General features: G+C 45.4%; 1 protein-coding gene and 1 long non-coding RNA gene across 18 annotated transcripts in view; one reads left to right on the top strand and one right to left on the bottom strand.

The window, feature by feature from the left end:
- PNPLA7 (patatin like domain 7, lysophospholipase) overlaps window positions 1–18,986 on the bottom strand; it is a 439,100-nt gene that overhangs the window by 109,893 nt on the left and 310,221 nt on the right. For all 12 annotated transcript variants that reach the window (XR_012155226.1, XR_012155225.1, XM_073314045.1 and 9 more), the window contains one exon: window positions 9,355–9,473. Coding sequence is in view for 10 of the 12 variants with exons in the window: in XM_073314045.1 (XP_073170146.1) it covers window positions 9,355–9,473 (119 nt within the window). In the remaining 2 variants the exon portion in view is untranslated. The remainder of the gene's footprint in view (window positions 1–9,354; window positions 9,474–18,986) is intronic.
- Window positions 1–18,986, top strand: part of LOC140899141 (uncharacterized) — a 59,918-nt gene that overhangs the window by 17,664 nt on the left and 23,268 nt on the right. For 5 of the 6 annotated variants that reach the window (XR_012155228.1, XR_012155231.1, XR_012155230.1 and 2 more), the window contains one exon: window positions 16,386–16,520. This is a non-coding gene — a long non-coding RNA (uncharacterized lncRNA). Of the gene's footprint in view, window positions 1–7,417; window positions 9,174–16,385; window positions 16,521–18,986 lie in introns of those variants that run through there. The other variant, XR_012155232.1, reaches the window with a different exon arrangement.

Below are 18,986 nucleotides of genomic sequence, written 5' to 3'. Positions count from 1 at the left end.
CGACTTAGGTGAATGCACAGTGCAACGGCAGATGAAGTTCAGCATTGACAAATGCAAGGTAATGCACATTGGAAGGAATAATTAGAATAAATAAGTAAATAAATACCACCAAACTCTTGTCTAGGACTTTTCATCAGTATCTCTCAAAGCACTTTACAAAGAGGGCAGTATCATTAGCCTCATTTTTAAGATCGTGTACAACTGTGCCTCAGTTTCCCTAAGCACTCAGCAGAAAGATTTGACATCACTGGGACTGTCCCAATGAAACCCTCTGCTCCATGTGCAAGACCTCTCAGAAAAGAAAACAAAATATTAGGATGTCTAAAGAATAAGACAGAAAACAATCCTGAAAATACTGTAATGCCATTATATAAATACCTAATACCCCCTTCCCTGGAAAGCTGTGTTTAGTTCTGGTTAACCTACTTTTTTAAAAAAGCAGCAGGAATAGCAAGGTATCCATGTCCAGTTTTCAGAGTAGCAGCCGTGTTAGTCTGTATTCGCAAAAAGAAAAGGAGTACTTGTGGCACCTTAGAGACTAACCAATTTATTTGAGCATAAGCTTTCGTGAGCTACAGGTCACTTCATCGGATGCATTCAGTGGAAAATACAGTGGGGAGATTTATATACACAGAGAACATGAAACAATGCGTGTTACCATACACACTGTAACCAGAGTGATCATTTAAGGTAAGCTATTACCAGCAGGAGAGCGGGGGGGGGGGGAACCTTTTGTAGTCATAATCAAGGTGGGCCATTTCCAGCAGTTGACAAGAACCTGTGAGGAACAGCAGTGGGAGGGGCAGATAAACATGGAGAAATAGTTTTACTTTGTGTAATGACTCATCCACTCCCAGTCTCTATTCAAGCTTAAATTAATTGTATCCAGTTTGCAAATTAATTCCAATTCAGCAGTCTCTCATTGGAGTCTGTTTTTGAAGTCTTTTTGTTGTAATATTGCAACTTTTAGGTCAGAGATCAAGTGACCAGAGAGAATGAAGTGTTCTCCGACTGGTTTATGAATGTTATAATTCTTGATATCTGATTTGTGTCCATTTATCTTTTTATGTAGAGACTGTCCAGTTTGACCAATGAACATGACAGAGGGGCATTGCTGGCACATGATGGCATATATCACATTGGTAGATGAGCTGGTGAACGAGCCTCTGATAGTGTGGCTGATGTGATTAGGCCCTATGATGGTGTCCCCTGAACAGATATGTGGACACAGTTGGCAACGGGCTTTGTTGCAAGGATAGGTTCCTGGGTTTAGTAGTTCTGTTGTGTGGTTGCTTGTGAGTATTTGCTTCAGGTTGTGGGGGTGTCTGTAAGCAAGGACTGGCCTGTCTCCCAAGACCTGTGAGAGTGATGGGTCGTCCTACAGGATAGGTTGTGGATCCTTCAATCTCTTTGGTCACTCGATGCTCAAATAAATTTGTTAGTCTCTAAAGGTGCCACAAGTACTCCTTTTCTTTTTGTGGATATAGACTAACACGGCTGCTACTCTGAAACCACGTAGAGAGAGCACTCAATTGAGGTATATATGGAAATGAATGGCATAGAGCACTGGGCACTTCTAGTCACAAAACCTTCCTTATGACCTCACGCTTCCCTTGAAACAAAGAACACACAGCACATGTGGCCTTTGCAGTGGCAGGGCCGGCCCTAGGGAAAATGGCATCCTGAGCAAACTTGTATTTTGGTCCTCTGACCCTGCGGGCATGGCGACCCCCCCCCCATTGCCCTTGGCCCCCCAGAGCTCATCAGGCTCCCCACCCCTCTTTGCCCCAACCCCTGCACTTCCCTACTCCACCTCTAACACCTGCACCCATGTGGGGAAACTGACCTGGATGTACGGAGCAGCTGGCATTGCTGCTCACTCCTGCCTCGAATGATGCTCTTGTACGCAACACTACAGGGCTTGGGGGGAGGGGGGGAGGGCTGACATCAGGGCTCCCTGCATCCAGGTCACTTTCCCTACCTGGGCTGCCTAAGGGGAGGGCATCAGGAGCAGCAGCTCCTGATGCCACACAGCTCATGTGTGGAAAGTGACCTGGATGCACGGAGCACTTGGTGTTGCTCCTCGCACCCCACCACCCCATAGCCCCCCTAGGGAGGGTGAGCAGTATCTGTACATCATTGCTGCCCCGCCCCCCCCCGGAAGCAGGGCGAAATCTGGGCAGCCCCCACGCAGCGTTCCCCTGCCAGCCAAGAGCAGTTTCTGATTTTACACTGGCAGCACCCACTTCTGCATTGCCACATGGTGCCCCCTTGATCATGCCACTCCTGGGCGGTTGCCCAGATGGCCCACCCCTAAGGCCGGCCCTTTGTCAGACGCATTAGCAGAGACTGTAAGGAATGTTTTACGTTGCACAGTGAGGGAGATCAGGACATTGTGTATAGTGTGTGTCCCCTGGCTGCTGAAGGAAGCTCCTTGTGAAGAAGCAGAATCCTCCATGTCACTGGAAACAGGCTGTGTGGGCACCATGGTACAGTTATGGCATCTCAGAGTTCAGCATCTCTCTGCTTTCAAGGATTTGCGTTGGGGGAGGTGTCCCCAATATCCAACCTTCATTCCTTTTAAATTATGTTGTTTATGGAATTTATGAGGATTTATCTTCAGGTACACCTTTCTACTTCCCTAAGCCCATCAGAGCAAATTCATCCCTGAATTAACTTCATTAAAATCAAGAATGAATTTGACCTGTTGTCATGATTTTGTTTAAATCGGTCTTTTGTTGCATCCGTTACCAGTAAAATAATCTCTACCAAAACCAAAGTACTGCTCTCTGAATTTCAAAATATTCCCAAGATGCCTGTATATTAGTATTTCATCACCATATGGGTTTTCTATTGAAATGTGAGTTTCAAATGGCTTTGCTAAAGCACCTGTAGAAAAGCAAAGGCAGGCTGCGGCTGTGTGTGGGAAGAACAATGCTTCAAAGAACTGTTTGTGGTGGGGGGGCTGAGTTTTTGTTACAGTATTCAGTCTCTCATTACTCCTGAAACAGAGCTTGCATGGGGGGATTTTATTATTTTTAATGATAAAACATCCCACCTCCCTTCAAACACCAGGAAGTTTCTAATCAAAATAAAGTTACCATTTAACAGAAGTAAAATGCTACAATGTCAGCACAGTATCTGTTTGATTTGTTATATTTTTATACTAAAAAGAGAAAGAAAAGCTGCTTCCCACTGTCATGACAAGCCGCACAGATAATTACTAGGAGCGGGGTTGGGTAAATCCTCCCAGACTGTCACAGGAGAAGCCAGGTAAACATTCCACAAATAACAGCCAAGCAATTTTGATTACTGAGATTACAGAACACAATGATGTGTTTACACTTCACCAATCCCCTGTGGCTTTACTAGGTGGCTATCTTCATGTGTTTGTGGCTGACCTGATCCATGCTCCCAAAATAAGGAAAGAGATACTAAATGTATCTTCTACAAAGACTGAGCTGCTGTCAAAAGCCTCTGTAGCTTCTCTTCAAGGCAAATTTAATTGTAAAGGACTTCAACCACAGGAAGCAGATTATAAATATCTACTGTACAATGTCTCTGAAATCTCCTTGCTAGTGGAGACATACACCGAGAAACTTGCTTTAATGCCAACTGCTGAGTTCTGGACTACTTATGAATCTTCAAAATAAAGAGTCCTACAAAGTCCAAAGCAACTTTGCCCTGACTCACCGGGCAGAAAAGGAGTTGGAATTACGTTCTCACAGTTTAAAATACAAAGTGTGCTTTTCATCAAACCACAGCTTAACTAATGATCCAATTGCTGAAATTGCATCCAAGTACCTTTCCATTCAAAACACAGCACGCACAGCCCATGTGTGCATGCCAGCCTGGGATCCTGGAAGCAGTGCTCTACGCTGTAGCATGAATTGCCTTCAGTTTCTTCACTCAGGGTGGCTGAGCTCAGGGGAAGGAGACAGTACAACACTTATCCCTAGTGTCTCCAACCTGCCTGTTTCACAGACACATTGGTGCTTGGGCTGTTCACACACCTTCTGGGGAGAGAAGAGGTGGGGCAGAAGAGCTGCAATCATCAGAAGAGGCTGAAAGGAAAGAAAATGGTGGAGGGCTTCAAGATAATCTCATTACAAACAGCTTACTGGGAAAGAGGAAGTTACTCATCAGTGAAGTGAGCTGTAGCCCATGAAAGCTTATGCTCTAATAAATTTGTTAGTCTCTAAGGTGCCACTAGTCCTCCTCTTCTTTTTGCGGATACAGACTAACACGGCTGCTACTCTGAAACTTGTCACCTTGTGCAGTAATGATGGTTCTTCGAGATGTGTCCCCCCCATGGGTGCTGCACTGTAGGTGTGTCTGTGTCCCTGCGCTGCTGATTAGAGATGTTTTGTAGCAGTGTCCATTCAGCCTGCACATGCGCTCTCCTGCATCTCATGTTCTGCCTCGAGACTAACTAGCGCTGCACGGGAAAATCACCCTCAGTTCCTTCTCTACCTCTTAAGAACTCTGAAGTAGAGGGGATGAGGGCAGGTCATGGAGCAACCATATGGACACCCATCTCAAAGAACCATCATTACTGCACAAGGTGAGTAACTTCCTCTTAGGGTAGTGTCCCTGTGAGTGCTACGCTGTAGATGACTCACAAACAGTATCCCCAATGGGAGGTTGGGGCTTCGGAGAAGAGTGTTATGGATGATAACACTGTGGAGCTGAAGATAACATCGGAAACAGTCTCCAGTAATCACATAGTGTTCTGCGTAGGTATGAGCTTCCTATAGATTCCAAGATAGGAACATTCTTGAGGAACGCAACAGAGGTGGAAACCAACCTCACAGCGAGTGTGTGTGGGTTTCAAATGGAGGTAACAAACTGTGAGCATGATAGCAGTGATTAATAGTTTGAGACTCCTTTGGAGAGTCTTTGGGTGAATATTGAGACCCTTTTTGACCTTTCTGCAATGGAGAGGAAAAGCTTAGGAGATTTCTCTGGCCAGATAAAAGGCTAAGCGTCTCCTCATGTCCAACATATGCAGTATAGCCTCCTTGTTATCATGGTGAGGCTTAGGATAAAAGATCGGGAGGTGAATCAGTTGGTTTATGTGAAAAGACGAGATCACCTTAGGGATGAACTTCAGATGTGGCCTAAGAATAGCTTTGTCTTTAAAGCATACTGTAAAGTGGGGACAGGGGGGCATGCAACATTAGTGCTGCTATCTCTCCTAGTCTCCTGGCCAAGGCGATGGCCACCAGAAATGCCATCTTCATCAATAGATATGTAAGGGAACAAGTGGCCATAGGTTCAAAAGGCGTTCTAATCAGGCTCTTTAAAACTAATGAGTGTTTCTGGAGGTCAGCTCTGGAGCAATAGAGTGGGCATTTCCTGTTCAGGTAAGTAGTGAACAAGTCTATTTTTGGGGTCCCCCACTGATAGAATATGCTCTGGTGCACTGTTGGGTTCATTTCCCACTTGTGGTTGTGTGAGAACTTCAATTGAGGCTGTCCACTGTTATGTTCTGCACTCCCGGTAGGTAGGCTGCTGATATTTAAACATTGTGGGGAATGCAGCAATTCCATAGCTTTAGTGCTTCTGGACACAGGAAGGATGATCTGGCACCCCTTGACAATTTAGTAATACACAAACACCACGTTGTCTGATCAGTGGAGGAAAGTGAGCATAAGCATTTCTGACCAATCTGAGTTAGAGGAGGTTGATGTGGAGAGTTGTCTCCATGGGTGACCACTTGCCCTGAGTCTTGAGGTTATTGAAATTCGCTCTCCAGCCAATTAGGGATGCATCCACAATTAGAAGCAATGTCGGGGGTGGTAATTGTGTGAATGGGACCCCCAGACAGACAATTGTTGGATCTTTCCTCCAATCCAGGGAGTGTTTGACACCAGAGGGTGAGAGAGGTTTGTCTAACCTGTCTTTTTTGGTCTGTAAACAGATCTAAACCATGCCTGTAGACCCCTCATGTGTAGTCTGACATGAGATATTACGAACGCATCTGCCGGCATGTGTCCTAGAAGCTGGAGGCAAAGTCTGGCTGATATTTGTGGGCTGGTTTGAACTGTCTCTATGAGCATAGTCAGGCTATGGAATCCTTGTGGAGGGAGGAGTGCTCTCACTTGCCGTAAGTTGAGATCGGCCCCTGTAAACTCCAAGTACTTTACTGGCGTTAAGGTCAATTTTTGGACATTGATTTGTAGACCCAGCTTTGTGAGTAAGTCCATAGTTCCATGCATGATCTGTAGGGCATCTTTAAAGGAGCAGGCCCTGAGGAGACAGCCAGCCAAGCATGGGTAAATCTTGATCCCCAAGGTGCATAGATGAGCCGCTACTATGGAGAGGACCTTGGAGAATACGCTAAGAGCCGTTGAGAGACTGACGGGGAGTATTCTGTACTGGTAATGGTCCTGACCTAGGGTAAACCTGAAGAATCATCTGTGGGATAGTAGAATGGATGTGTGGAAATATGCATCCTCGCGGCCGAGGGCCAAGAACTAACCTCCCTGTTCCAGAGATGGAATACTTGCTGCTAGTGTGACCATCTTGAATTTTTAAGTCTTCATGTATTTGTTTAGTGCTCTGAAGTCCAGTATGGGTTCCCAACCTCCCTTTTTCTTGGGGAAAAGGAAATATCGGGAATAAAAACCCTTGCCTCTGAAATGTACTGATATGGTTTTGATGGCTCCCAGGTGCATAGGCACCAACTCCATGGGTGCTTTGGGGCTGGAGCACCCACGGGGAAAAATTAGCAGGTACTCCGCATCCACCAGCAGCCAAGCTCCTCCTGCCTCCACCCCCTCCTCGCCTCCTCCTCCTCCGAGCGTGCTGTGTCCCAACTCCTCCCCCCGCCCAGTGCTTCCCGCCCGCCACCTAACAGCTGTGTGGCGGTGCTTAGGACATTCTGGGAGGGCGGGGGAGGAGTGGGGATGCAGCATGCTTGGGGGAGGAGGCAGTAAAGAGGCAGGGCAGGGGCGGGGACTTGGGGAAGGGGGTGGAATTGGGGCGGGGCAAGGGTGGTGCAGGGGTGGGGTTGAGCACCCATAGGTCAGAGGGGAAGTCGGCGCCTATGCCCAGGCGTATGAGGTGATCTATTTCCTGTCTTAAGAGTCTCTCATGAGAAGGGTCCCTTAAGAGAGATGGGAAGGGAGGGCAGGAGTGTGTGTGAAATGAATAGAATACTCATTAGAGATAATCTCCAGAACCCATCTGTTGCTTGTTATGTGTTCCCAATTTTGGAACAGAGCAACGTGGCATCCAAAGGGATGTGAGAGGTCAGAAAGTTGCAGGGAGGGGTCTCTCTGGGCCTCAACCACAGCATCAAAACTGGTGTTTCGGAGGGGAAGGTTGTGATGTTGAGGACTGAGGGTCTAATGGTTTACACCTCTGAAATTTGGACTTTTTCCACTATGACTAAATTTCCTTTTCTGTCCAGGTGTATAGATCCCCAGTAACCATAGTGTAGCCCTGAAGTCTTTAAGAGTGTCAGCAGGATTGTCTGGCTATGTAGACTCCCTCCTCAGGCCCTACGCTACCAGCACTCCCAGCTATCTTCGAGACACCACTGACTTCCTGAGGAAACTACAATCCATCGGTGATCTTCCTGAAAACACCATCCTGGCCACGATGGATGTAGAAGCCCTCCACACCAACAATCCACACACAGATGGACTACAAGCCGTCAGGAACACTATCCCCGATAATGTCACGGCTGACCTGGTGGCTGAACTTTGTGACTTCGTCCTCACCCATAACTGTTCCACATTTGGGGACAATGTATACCTTCAAATCAGCGGCACTGCTATGGGTACCCACATGGCCCCACAGTAGGCCAACATTTTTATGGCGGACTTAGAACAACGCTTCCTCAACTCTCGTCCCCAATGCCCCTACTCTACTTGCGCTATATCGATGACATCTTCATCATCTGGACCCATTGAAAAGAAGCCCTTGAGGAATTCCACCATGATTTCAACAATTTCCATCCCACCATCAACCTCAGCCTGGACCAGTTCACACAAGAGATCCACTTCCTGGACACTACTGTGCTAATAAGCGATGGTCACATAAACACCACCCTATACCGGAAACCTTCTGACCGCTATTCCTACCTACATGCCTCCAGCTTTCATCCAGACCACACGATCCATTGTCTACAGCCAAACTTTACGATACAACCACATTTGCTCCAACCCCTTAGACAGCGACAAACACCTACAAGATCTCTATCAAGCATTCTTACAACTACAATACCCACCTGCTGAAGTGAAGAAACAAATTGACAGAGCCAGAAGAGTACCCAGAAGTCACCTACTACAGGACAGGCCCAACAAAGATAATAACAGAACGCCACTAGCCATCACCTTCAGCCTCCAACTAAAATCTCTCCAACGCATCATCAAGGATCTACATCCTATCCTGAAGGACGACCCATCACTCTCACAGATCTTGGGAGACAGGCCAGTCCTTGCTTACAGACAGCCCCCCAACCTGAAGCAAATACTCACTAGCAAACACACACCACACAACAAAAACACTAACCCAGGAACTTATCCTTGCAACAAAGCCCGTTACCAACTGTGTCCACATATCTAGTCAGGGGACACCATCATAGGGCCTAATCACATCAGCCACACTATCAGAGGCTCGTTCACCTGCTCATCTACCAGTGTGATATATGCCATCATGTACCAGCAATGCCCCACTGCCATGTACATTGGCCAAACCGGACAGTCTCTACGTAAAAGAATAAATGGACACAAATCAGATATCAAGAATTATAACATTCAAAAGCCAGTCAGAGAACACTTCAATCTCTGACCTAAAAGTCGCAATATTACAACAAAGAGACTTCAAAAACAGACTCCAACGAGAAACTGCTGAATTGGAATTAATTTGCAAACTGGATACAATTAACTTAAGCTTGAATAAAGACTGGGAGTGGAAGGGTCATTACACAAAGTAAAACTATTTCCCCATGTTTATTCTCCCTCCTCCCCCACTGTTCCTCACACATTCTTGTCAACTGCTGGAAATGGCCCACCTTGATTATCGCTACAAAAGGGTTTGTTTTTTTCCCCTCTCCTGCTGGTAATAGCTCACCTTACCTGATCACTCTGGTTACAGTGTGTATGGTAACACCCATTGTTTCATGTTCTCTGTGTATATAAAATCTCCCCACTGTATTTTCCACTGCATGCATCCAATGAAGTGAGCTGTAGCTCACGAAAGCTTATGCTCAAATAAATTTGTTAGTCTCTAAGGTGCCACAAGTCCTCCTTTTCTTTTTACTGTGGCCATTGCGGCCCACAGGGCCTGACCAGTAGGACAGAGGCCTTTTCAGAGTACACAGAACAACCTTATGGGACTTACCTGGCTCCACCACCTCCGAGCACTAGGGCCACAGCATTTCCAGTCAAAACACGGGCTAGTCGAGAGAAGTCAGAGTGACGGTCCGGTGGTTTCTGAAATACTCGTTCATACATTTCTATCTGCAGGGCAGAAAAAGGGCAATTTAGAGCATGGTTTATCACACATGTGCAATGAGCCATTAGGAAGTAGGTAGACATAGCTAGATTAAAGCTAGCACTGTAACAGTAGCCAAATCTTCACTATTTTTGTTACCTGTGTTAGGTGGATTCAAGTGAAGGTATAACTGTAGCATGGGTAGGATCCGCATGCTGGTTTTAATCTGGCTACCACTAGTTGCTCTCTTCCAGAACTGCAAGCCACCATGTTACCACTCTGCCTTAGCAAGTGTGAGCATGAACTTCGCTGAAGATTAGCATGTGTGTCAGCTCCCTGAAACTCCAGCCTTTCTGCCTTGCTAGCCAACTCCTCAAGTCTCTAGCAGTCTAAACCCTGTCTTGCAGGTAACAGTGATCCCCACATTCCTGAGTTCCCCAGACACATCTCCCTGGAGCGTCCTGTCCCTCTCCCCAGTCACTCACAGAAGTTAAGGTCCCTGTCTCCAAAAGAGACACAGCACTCACCAGTCTGCTAGCTTAGCTAAAGACTCACACTGACTTCAATATAACAGCACTGAGATGATTTATAGTACAACTAAAAATGCATTTATTAACAAAGAACAGAAATTTAAGTGTAGCAAGAGTAAAAGAACAGGCATGGCTACAAACAAAATAATATGAAACATGCTTTCCAATGTCTACTACTAACTTTGCCTAAACAGCTTTCTCACTTACATCAAGCCACCAGCATCTCCAATCCTTCTGGCAAGAGGATCCAATGTTCACAGAATCAGAGGGTGCTGTCTCCTTTGTTCCCTAAATAATGGACAACTAGAGTATCTTTCTGGTCTCCTTATATTTCCCCAAAGTCCATTGTCTTTCCTCAAGAGCCAGGGAGACTTCCTGGGGATACAGACTCTGTCCCCTAGCGTGCTCACTAAGCTATTTTCCCCTTTTTAACTTGATTGCTGTGATTATCTTACATGTAAATGTGCTTTCATTGTCCTCTGCCTGCAAGCAAGTCGGACAGACAGGTCAATGCACATTCCTTTGTTTAGGGTAGGCTGGGTTTATGCACTGCCATACAAACACATCTGAAGAACATACTTCCAGCACATACATAATTCATTATACACAACTTGTATATACATCATGTGTCACCAGTTTACATATGATACCGTACATGATATCCTTTGGATATATATTATGATGACAGTGTGTTGGGTTTCAGAGTGTGTCAGGCCTGATATGAGTTACTGTACAGTGGGCCCCCTGCCAGAGGGCATGAAGGTGCTCTTGGGGTCACACACAAGTAACAACACAAGTGAAGACATGATGGCACGGGCTTGTACTTGGGCAGCTAGCCTGAGTACAGGCCCACCAGGGACCTTGGATACATCCTCAGGTTGCTAACCTGTGCTGAAGCCTGTGCCACTGGTCTTTACTGCTATGGTTACCCAGGCTAGTTTTCATCTTGCTCCATCTACGCATGCTACAATAACACCTTCACTGGCAGCTAAGGTATACTCTAAATGAGGAAGCTGCCGTTGGGAGGAAGATCATGTGTGTTTGAACAGAGACTTCATTCTTCAAGGAGCTACCAATTATCACCACTAGGAACATTCCTGTCCTGGACAGGGACCTCAATTTGTAGAGCTTCAATTGTTCAAAATAGTAACAAATGTCTAATTTCACTAACAATAACATGCCTTACCACTTCAAGTGTCCCTGAAAAACAATCCTACAAGCAACCTAAGGGCACGCTATAAATCTCCTCTTCCCAGACCTTTCACATGCCTTCAATTTGTACACTTGGGCTTTACCTTTGATCCTCAAATATTCCCCTTTCACTTTTTCTGTACCCGTATATCTGCTTTTTAGTATCTGTGGAACAATACCTGTGTCCACCACTGCTCGGATCCTCATTCAGACCTACATCTCCTGTTGCCACAGTTCTTACAATAATTTTCAATATAGGCTCACCAAGTTCAAGGTCACTAGTATGTGCATGGTACTGCTAACCAAATTCACACTTGTACAAATAAGTGCAACAACTTTACCCCAACCTCAAATTCTCCCCATTTGTTTCAGAACACTGCTCCAAGGTGAGGCCCCATCACCTACCCTGTCCTTGCCCCTCTTCTCTGCTCATTCCCTCACTGAATGTTTTCCTCTATACTGTCTTGTCACTGCTCAGGCAACCACCACCTCATCTGCAGCTTCAGCTGCACAGAAAAACTCCCCTGTTCCTCTGCTTCATCAGCTCTCCTCCATTTCTTTTTATCTGAAAATCTCTCCCCTCCCCTGCATGTATCTTTACATTCCTTTTTTCCCTCGGCCATTTATTATTTAACTCTGGGAAGCACCTGGAGATGCCTTTGGCATGGGAGAAATTACACAAATTAAAGTTGCTTTAATTTTATGGCAAGCACAGTGCAGCTGGGATATTGCAAACATCTCTTATCACTTCTGCAAATCTCACTCATCTGGATCAAGGTTCTGTCCCCAGAAAACAAAGGGACTAATAAATAGTGGGTTCAGGTAGTGGGGGAAGCCTTCTTGCTGGCTCTCTAATTACCTGGCAAAGGGTTGCCCAGGGAGAAGGGGACACTCAGTACCTAGAGCCAAGGAAGGTACGGACACACTGAAAGCACTTTTGTACCCAGCATCTATTTAAATGCTTTTAGAGTATTTTTACACTGGAATAAAAGAGGCTGTGCTTGGCTGGAGCAGAGCTGGGGACAAAGCGGGGCTGGGCGGTTTTCCCTCCCTGCCCTCTGTGGGGGCTGGGCTGGGCCCGGCTGTGCAGTGTTCCCCCAGAACGTTCCTCCACACTCCACAGTTTGGGGACCATGGATCTACACTGCTGTTGTTACATATGCTCGGGGAACAGCCCATGTTTGAACATTACATACTGCTGAAAGAAGGGTGCAGTGTAGATGCACTCTTAGTCTCCCTGGTCTTCCCCCCGCATTGGTAATAGTGAAAAACAGCCAACATATTAACCTCATTTATCCAGACCTCCAATGATCTAGTGCTTTGGGGTGTGCTTTGAGACTTTAATCGGGATTGTAAATTACTGCCTCAACAGGGGGCTAGTTCACAACATTATTTCAATCTCTGACACTCCCACCTTAGAATATAAAGAACATGTTTCAGTGATCACATTAAGTGTCCCGATTAATGGCAATGCCATTGCACCTCTTTGTGTGTGTGTGCGCCTTTCCAACTTGTTTGTTTTCTCTGTCTCTTTCATCCTCTCCTCCCTCTGCCTGGTCTTCTTCTGGACACTGTCTTTCCCTCTCTCTCCCCAAATTCCAGAAGGCATAAGCTAAAGATCAAATTTTTAAAAATATTTTGCATATAACTAGAGAAATCCTTTTTTATAAGACTTCTCACTCCACCAACCCTGCAATGCTCTCTATCAAACAAAGAAATTTACACAAATGGGTTTTGTTCAATATCTTCATTAATGATCTGCAGGATGGTGTGGATTGCACCCTCAGCAAGTTTGCGGATGACACTAAACTGGGAGAAGTGGTAAATATGCTGGACGGTAGGGATAGGATACAGAGGGACCTAGACAAATTGGAGGATTGGGCCAAAAGAAATCTGATGAGGTTCAACAAGGACAAGGGCAGAGTCCTGCACTTAGGACGGAAGAACCCAATGCACCGCTACAGACTAGGGACCAAATGGCTAGGCAGCAGTTCTGCAGAGAAGGACCTAAGGGTTACAGTGGACGAGAAGCTGGATATGAGTCAACAGTGTGCCCTTGTTGCCAAGAAGGCCAATGGTATTTTGGCGTGTATAAGTAGGGGCATTGCCAGCAGATCGAGGGACGTGATCGTTCCTCTCTATTCGACATTGGTGAGGCCTCATCTGGAGTACTGTGTCCAGCTTTGGGCCCCACACAACAAGAAGGATGTGGAAAAATTGGAGAGAGTCCAGTGGAGGGCAACAAAAATGATTAGGGGTCTGGAACACATGACTTATGAGGAGAGGCTGAGGGAACTGGGATTGTTTAGTCTGCAGAAGAGAAGAATGAGGGGGGATTTGATAGCTGCTTTTAACTACCTGGAAGGTGGATCCAAAGAGGATGGATCTAGACTATTCTCAGTGATAGCAGATGGCAGGACAAGGAGTAATGGTCTCAAGTTGCAGTGGGGGAGATTTAGGTTGGATATTAGGAAAAACTTTTTCACTAGGAGGGTGGTGAAACACTGAAATGCGTTACCTAGGGAGGTGGTGGAGTCCCTTCCTTAGAGGTTTTTAAGGTCAGGCTTGACAAAGCCCTGGCTGGGATGATTTAGTTGGGGATTGGTCCTACTCTGGGCAGGGGGTTGGACTAGATGACTTCTAGAGGTCCCTTCCAACTCTGATATTCTGTGATTCTATGAATACCTGCCCCTACACAGTTAATGAAAGAAGGGAATAATGCACAGACAGCAGGGGAAATTAAGGACACACAATATTCCCACACTGGTGCTCTAATCATTGTGACATAAATTGTGATATGTGATAAAATCCAACTGGAGCTGCCACATTGGGGGATAATGATGAAGAAACATTCATTTAAGAATAAATGTGTTAGACATTTGGGTAGGAATTAACATATCTGAAACAACAGTAAGTGCTCAGGTGCAGAACATCCATGACATAGCAAAACAAAATAGCTGGCAGCTGAATATGAATTCCAATGGCACTGTACTCCAAACTAGGCCAAATGCTGCCTTTGTTTTTCCACTGCACCTCATCAGTGCATCAGTGTTTGGAAATATATAGTTAGACATTCCAAGACCAGTTAAGCAGAAAAGCAGCGAGCAGAGCTGCCCTGAAATCATCAATAACTATTTTTCTTACACATGTAAAGTTTCTTTATTTGAAATCCACTCTTAATACCTATAGAATGGTTATAGTAGTACTGTCAGAGATTTCCAAAACCATGAAAAGTCATTGGGAAATAGTGTATGTATTTATTCATGAAAAGAATTCTTTAAATATTTATCCTTAAAGACCTTTTTTTGTATCTAAATATCTGATTAACTTTACTGTAGATATAAATGTGAGCAGCTGTATTTGAAAGAGAAATCACCAAGTTTGATTCAGCTTTGAAGCTGAACCTTCTCTGGATTTGGATAAATAATAACAACAGTGTCTTAATAGGTTTCAGAGGGGTAGCCGTGTTAGTCTGTACCAGCAGAAACAACGATGAGTCCTTGTGGCACCTTAGAGACTAACACATTTATTTGGGCATACGCTTTTGTGGGCTAAAACCCACTTCATCAGATGCATGGAGTGAAAAATACAGCAGGCAGGTACATATATTACAGCACATGAAAAGATGGGAGTTACCTTACCATCTGATGAAGTGGGTTTTAACCCAGGAAAGCTTATGCCCAAGTAAATTTGTTAGTCTCTAAGGTGCCACAAGGACTCCTTGTTGTTTTTGCTGGTATCTTAATGTGTCCCGTATGGTTTGTTTACTGTATTTCTTCAGCTCTCATTATTGCAGGACAAAACAACCCTAAGTTATCAGACAAGTCCAAATGTAAAACCTTTCACAGAAGAAATGGTTACTCACCCTGTGCAGTAACTGTGGTTCTTTGAGACGTGTGTCCCTACGGGAGCTCCAATCTAGGTGCGTACTGATTGGAGATTTTTCATAGCAGTGTCTGTGTCACCTTTGCATGCATGCTAGTCAGTCTTGTGCCCTGTTCCATTGTTATATAACCACCCACAGTTCCTTCTCTAACGCCAAGCTCCACAGCAAAGAACTCTGAAGCAGAAGGGAAGGAGGACAGGAGGTTGAGCACCTGCAGGGGGCCACATCTTGAATAACCACAGTGATTGCACAGGATGAGTAACCATTTCTTCTTTCAGCAGCGTCCTTATGGGTGCTGCACTCTAGTGATTTCTGAGCAGTTCCCTCTAAGGTGGGGGAGACTTTGGAGTCCAGTATCAAAGAAAATACAGCCAAATCAAACACAGTATCTGCACCAGAGTTGTGAGTTATAACATCGTGTTCAGTGAGCAAGTAGCAGCTTTACGTATTTCAATAATGGGCACATTCTTGAGGAATGCCATAGATGTGAAAATGGACCTAAAAGAATGAGTGTATATATTCAAAGGTGTTTGAATATTGAAAGATTTGTAGCAAGAATTAATGCAGGCTGATCTCCACTTGGAAAGCCTCTGATTAGAGATTGCAGACCCTTTTGACCTATCTGCCACAGAGACAAACAACTTGTGGGTCGTTCTGAAGGACTTTGTCATATCCAGTAGAAGGCCAGGGATCTCCTGACTTCATCTAGATAACCAGGATGCCTCCTGGTTATCTAGATGCAGTGTGGGATGGAAAACAGGCAGGTAAATGGGTTGGTTAATATGAAACTTGGAAGAAACTTTGGGTAAAATTTTTGAGGGGGTTGCAGCACGGCCTTGTCCTTGTCCTTAAAAACTACTGTGAAAGGGGGGCATGTAATCAGGCCTCCTAGTTCCCCAACCTGCTGCGCCAACGTGATGGCTATCAGGAATGGAGCATTGCGCAGGTAGCTATTGGTTCAAACGGGGGTCCTGTGAGACATTTAAGGACTAGACTGAGGTTCCAAACAGGAGTAGGGCATTGGACTCGCATGTAGAGGTTTTCAAATCCCCTGAGGAATCTCGCTGTGGTTGGGTGGGCAAAGACAGAATAACCCTTTATTGGGGGGTAGAAAGCCATTATAGCTGCCAGGTAAACACTTATGGAGTTCATCAAAAGTCCCAAGCTTTTTAGAGTTAGGATAGTCCAGTATATCCAGCGGCAATGAGGTCATTGGTGACATATGTTTGAAGTCACACCAACAGACAAATCTCATCCATTTTTGAGAGTACGTGCAGCAAGTGGACTGCTTTCTGCTGCGCAACAGTATTCATTTTGCATCCTCTGAGCAGGTTGCCTGTGAACCATCAACCACAGTTTGAGATGAAGCACTGCGAGACTGAGGTGAAGGATCATCTCGCTTTCCTGGGAGAGGAGATGAGGAGCAGCGTGGAGAGTGATTGAGAGCAAACGGTCAGCTGAATCAGGTAAGAAATCTGGGCCGGGTCGGAACTGTTAGGATGACTCTGGCTTTGTCCTTTTTTATTCTGAGCATAACTTTGGAGCCCAAGTGGGTTTCTTCCGTATCAAGGAAGCAGAAGCGCTCTTCTTGCCACCTCAGTCTGCTAACAGTGCAACCTCTCCAGACCAAGGCTTTGCCATCTTTCAATCTAGCAGTGCCCTGGGTATTGGAGAAACCAGCCACCTCGTGGGTACCTGACTGGAGAGCAGATGGTGCCTTAGTGGTTGAAGACACTGACAACCTTGGCTTTTTTGAGGTAGATTCTCTACCTGGTGATCCAAGGGCATTGTCCTTTGAGGAATTATGAGAGGAGTCTTGGGTCTCCTCTTAGATGACCCAGAGATATGGGGCTCCAATATTGTGGACGCAGCAGATTTGCTCAGAGACCAGAGTACAGGGGGTGCCCCTTGGCATGGATCAGAAGCCGGGCACAGAAAGCTCTCCATCATGAGGAAATGAAGTTCTTCATTTTTCCTGGCATGACAGACAATGTTTGAAGCTGGAAGAACCAGACATAACCTCCCAGTGAACAAGAACTGCTACCTAGTATCCATAATATATAACATACATGAAAGAAAAATAAACATTTTTTTAAACTAGGACACTTAAACTACTACTACTTACAACTAATTAGTCTAATGCTAAGAGCTACTAAGGGCAGGTCTACATTATGGGGCTAAGTTGACCTAAGTTATGCAACTCCAGCTACTCCAGAATAACTTAACTGGAGTCTACGTACCTTAGGTCGACTTATTGCGGTGTCTACACCATGCTGGGTTGATGGGAGAAATTCTCCTGTCGACTTACCTTATGCTTCTTGTGCCGGTGGAGTACTGGAGTTGACGGGAGAGTGATCGGCAGTCGATTTAGTGGGTCTTCACTAGACCCACTAAATCGAACCCGGGCGGATCAACTGCTGAGTGTCAATCCCCTGGTAAGTGGAGACAAGCCCTCAGACTAACTATCAGAATAAGAAATGAGGACAAGTTGAGGAAATCTCAATGGGAACAACTGCCAGGGCTCCATCTAAGGTCGAGGCGGTTGAGGAACTGAGGGTGCTTCACCCACGCAGTGCTATATAACAACGGCAAGGGGCACAAGGCTGACTAGGGCACACATGAAAGCCGAACAGACATTGCTGTAATAAATCTCTAATCAAAGGCGAAGGGGGTCCTAGCAAACCTAGAGTGGAGAACCCGTAGGGACACTACTAGATGAAAAACAGAAGCTTTCACTCACACATTAACACTACCCCTTCCACCCAGAATAGAACTCAAGCATCTGATAAAAACATGAAGAGAATCATAGAATCATAGAATATCCGGGTTGGAAGGGACCTCAGGAGGTCATCTAGTCCAACCCCCTGCTCAAAGCAGGGCCAATCCCCAACTAAATCATCCCAGCCAGGGCTTTGTCAAGCCTGACCTTAAAATCCTCTTAGGAAGGTGTCATGGTTCCTTCCCCACTCTGAACTCTAGGGTACAGATGTGGGGACCTGCATGAAAGACCCCCTAAGCTTATTCTTACCAGCTTTGGTTAAGAACTTCCCCAAGATACAAACTTTGCCTTGTCCTTGAACCGTATGCTGTCACCACCAAGCGTTTTAAACAAAGAACAGGGAAAGAGCCCTCTTGGAGACGTCTTCCCTCAAAATATCCCCCCAAGCTCTACACCCCCTTTCCTGGGGAAGGCTTGGTAAGAATCCTCACCAATTTGTACAGGTGAAAACAGACCCAAACCCTTGGATCTTAAGAACAATAAAAAAATCAATCAGGTTCTTAAAAGAAGAATTTTAATTAAAGAAAAGGTAAAAGGATCACCTCTGTAAAATCAGGATGGTAATCAAATTCAAAACATAAGAGAATCCCTTTAGGCAAAACCTTAAGTTACAAAAAAGACACAAAAACAGGAATATACATTCCATCCAGCACAGCTTATTTTACCAGCCATTAAACAAAAGGAAATCTAACGAATTTCTAGCTAGATTACTTACTAACTTAACAGGAGTTGTAAGGCTGAATTCCTGATCTGTTCCCAGCAAAAGCATCACACGGACAGACAAACCCTTTGTTCCCCCCCTTCAGATTTGAAAGCATCTTATCCTCTCATTGGTCATTTTAGGTCATGTGCCAGCGAGGTTATCTTAGCTTCTTAATCCTTTACAGGTGAAAGGGTTTTGCCTCTGGCCAGGGGTGATTTTATAGCACTGTATACCGAAAGGTGGTTACCCTTCCCTTTATATTTATGACAGAAGGAGACTCCACCCCCTCCCTAGGTAACGCATTCCAGTGCTTCACCACCCTCCTAGTGAAAACGTTTTTTCTAATATCCAACCTAAGCCTTCCCCACTGCAACTTGAGACCATTACTCCTCATTCTGTCATCTGCTACCACTGAGAACAGTCTAGATTCATCCTCTTTGGAAACCCCTT

The sequence above is a fragment of the Lepidochelys kempii genome, chromosome 16 (genome assembly GCF_965140265.1).
Source record: "Lepidochelys kempii isolate rLepKem1 chromosome 16, rLepKem1.hap2, whole genome shotgun sequence".
Lineage (NCBI taxonomy): Eukaryota > Metazoa > Chordata > Testudines > Cheloniidae > Lepidochelys > Lepidochelys kempii.
Note: the sequence above shows the minus strand (reverse complement) of the source record. Positions and strands in the feature narration are given on the sequence as shown.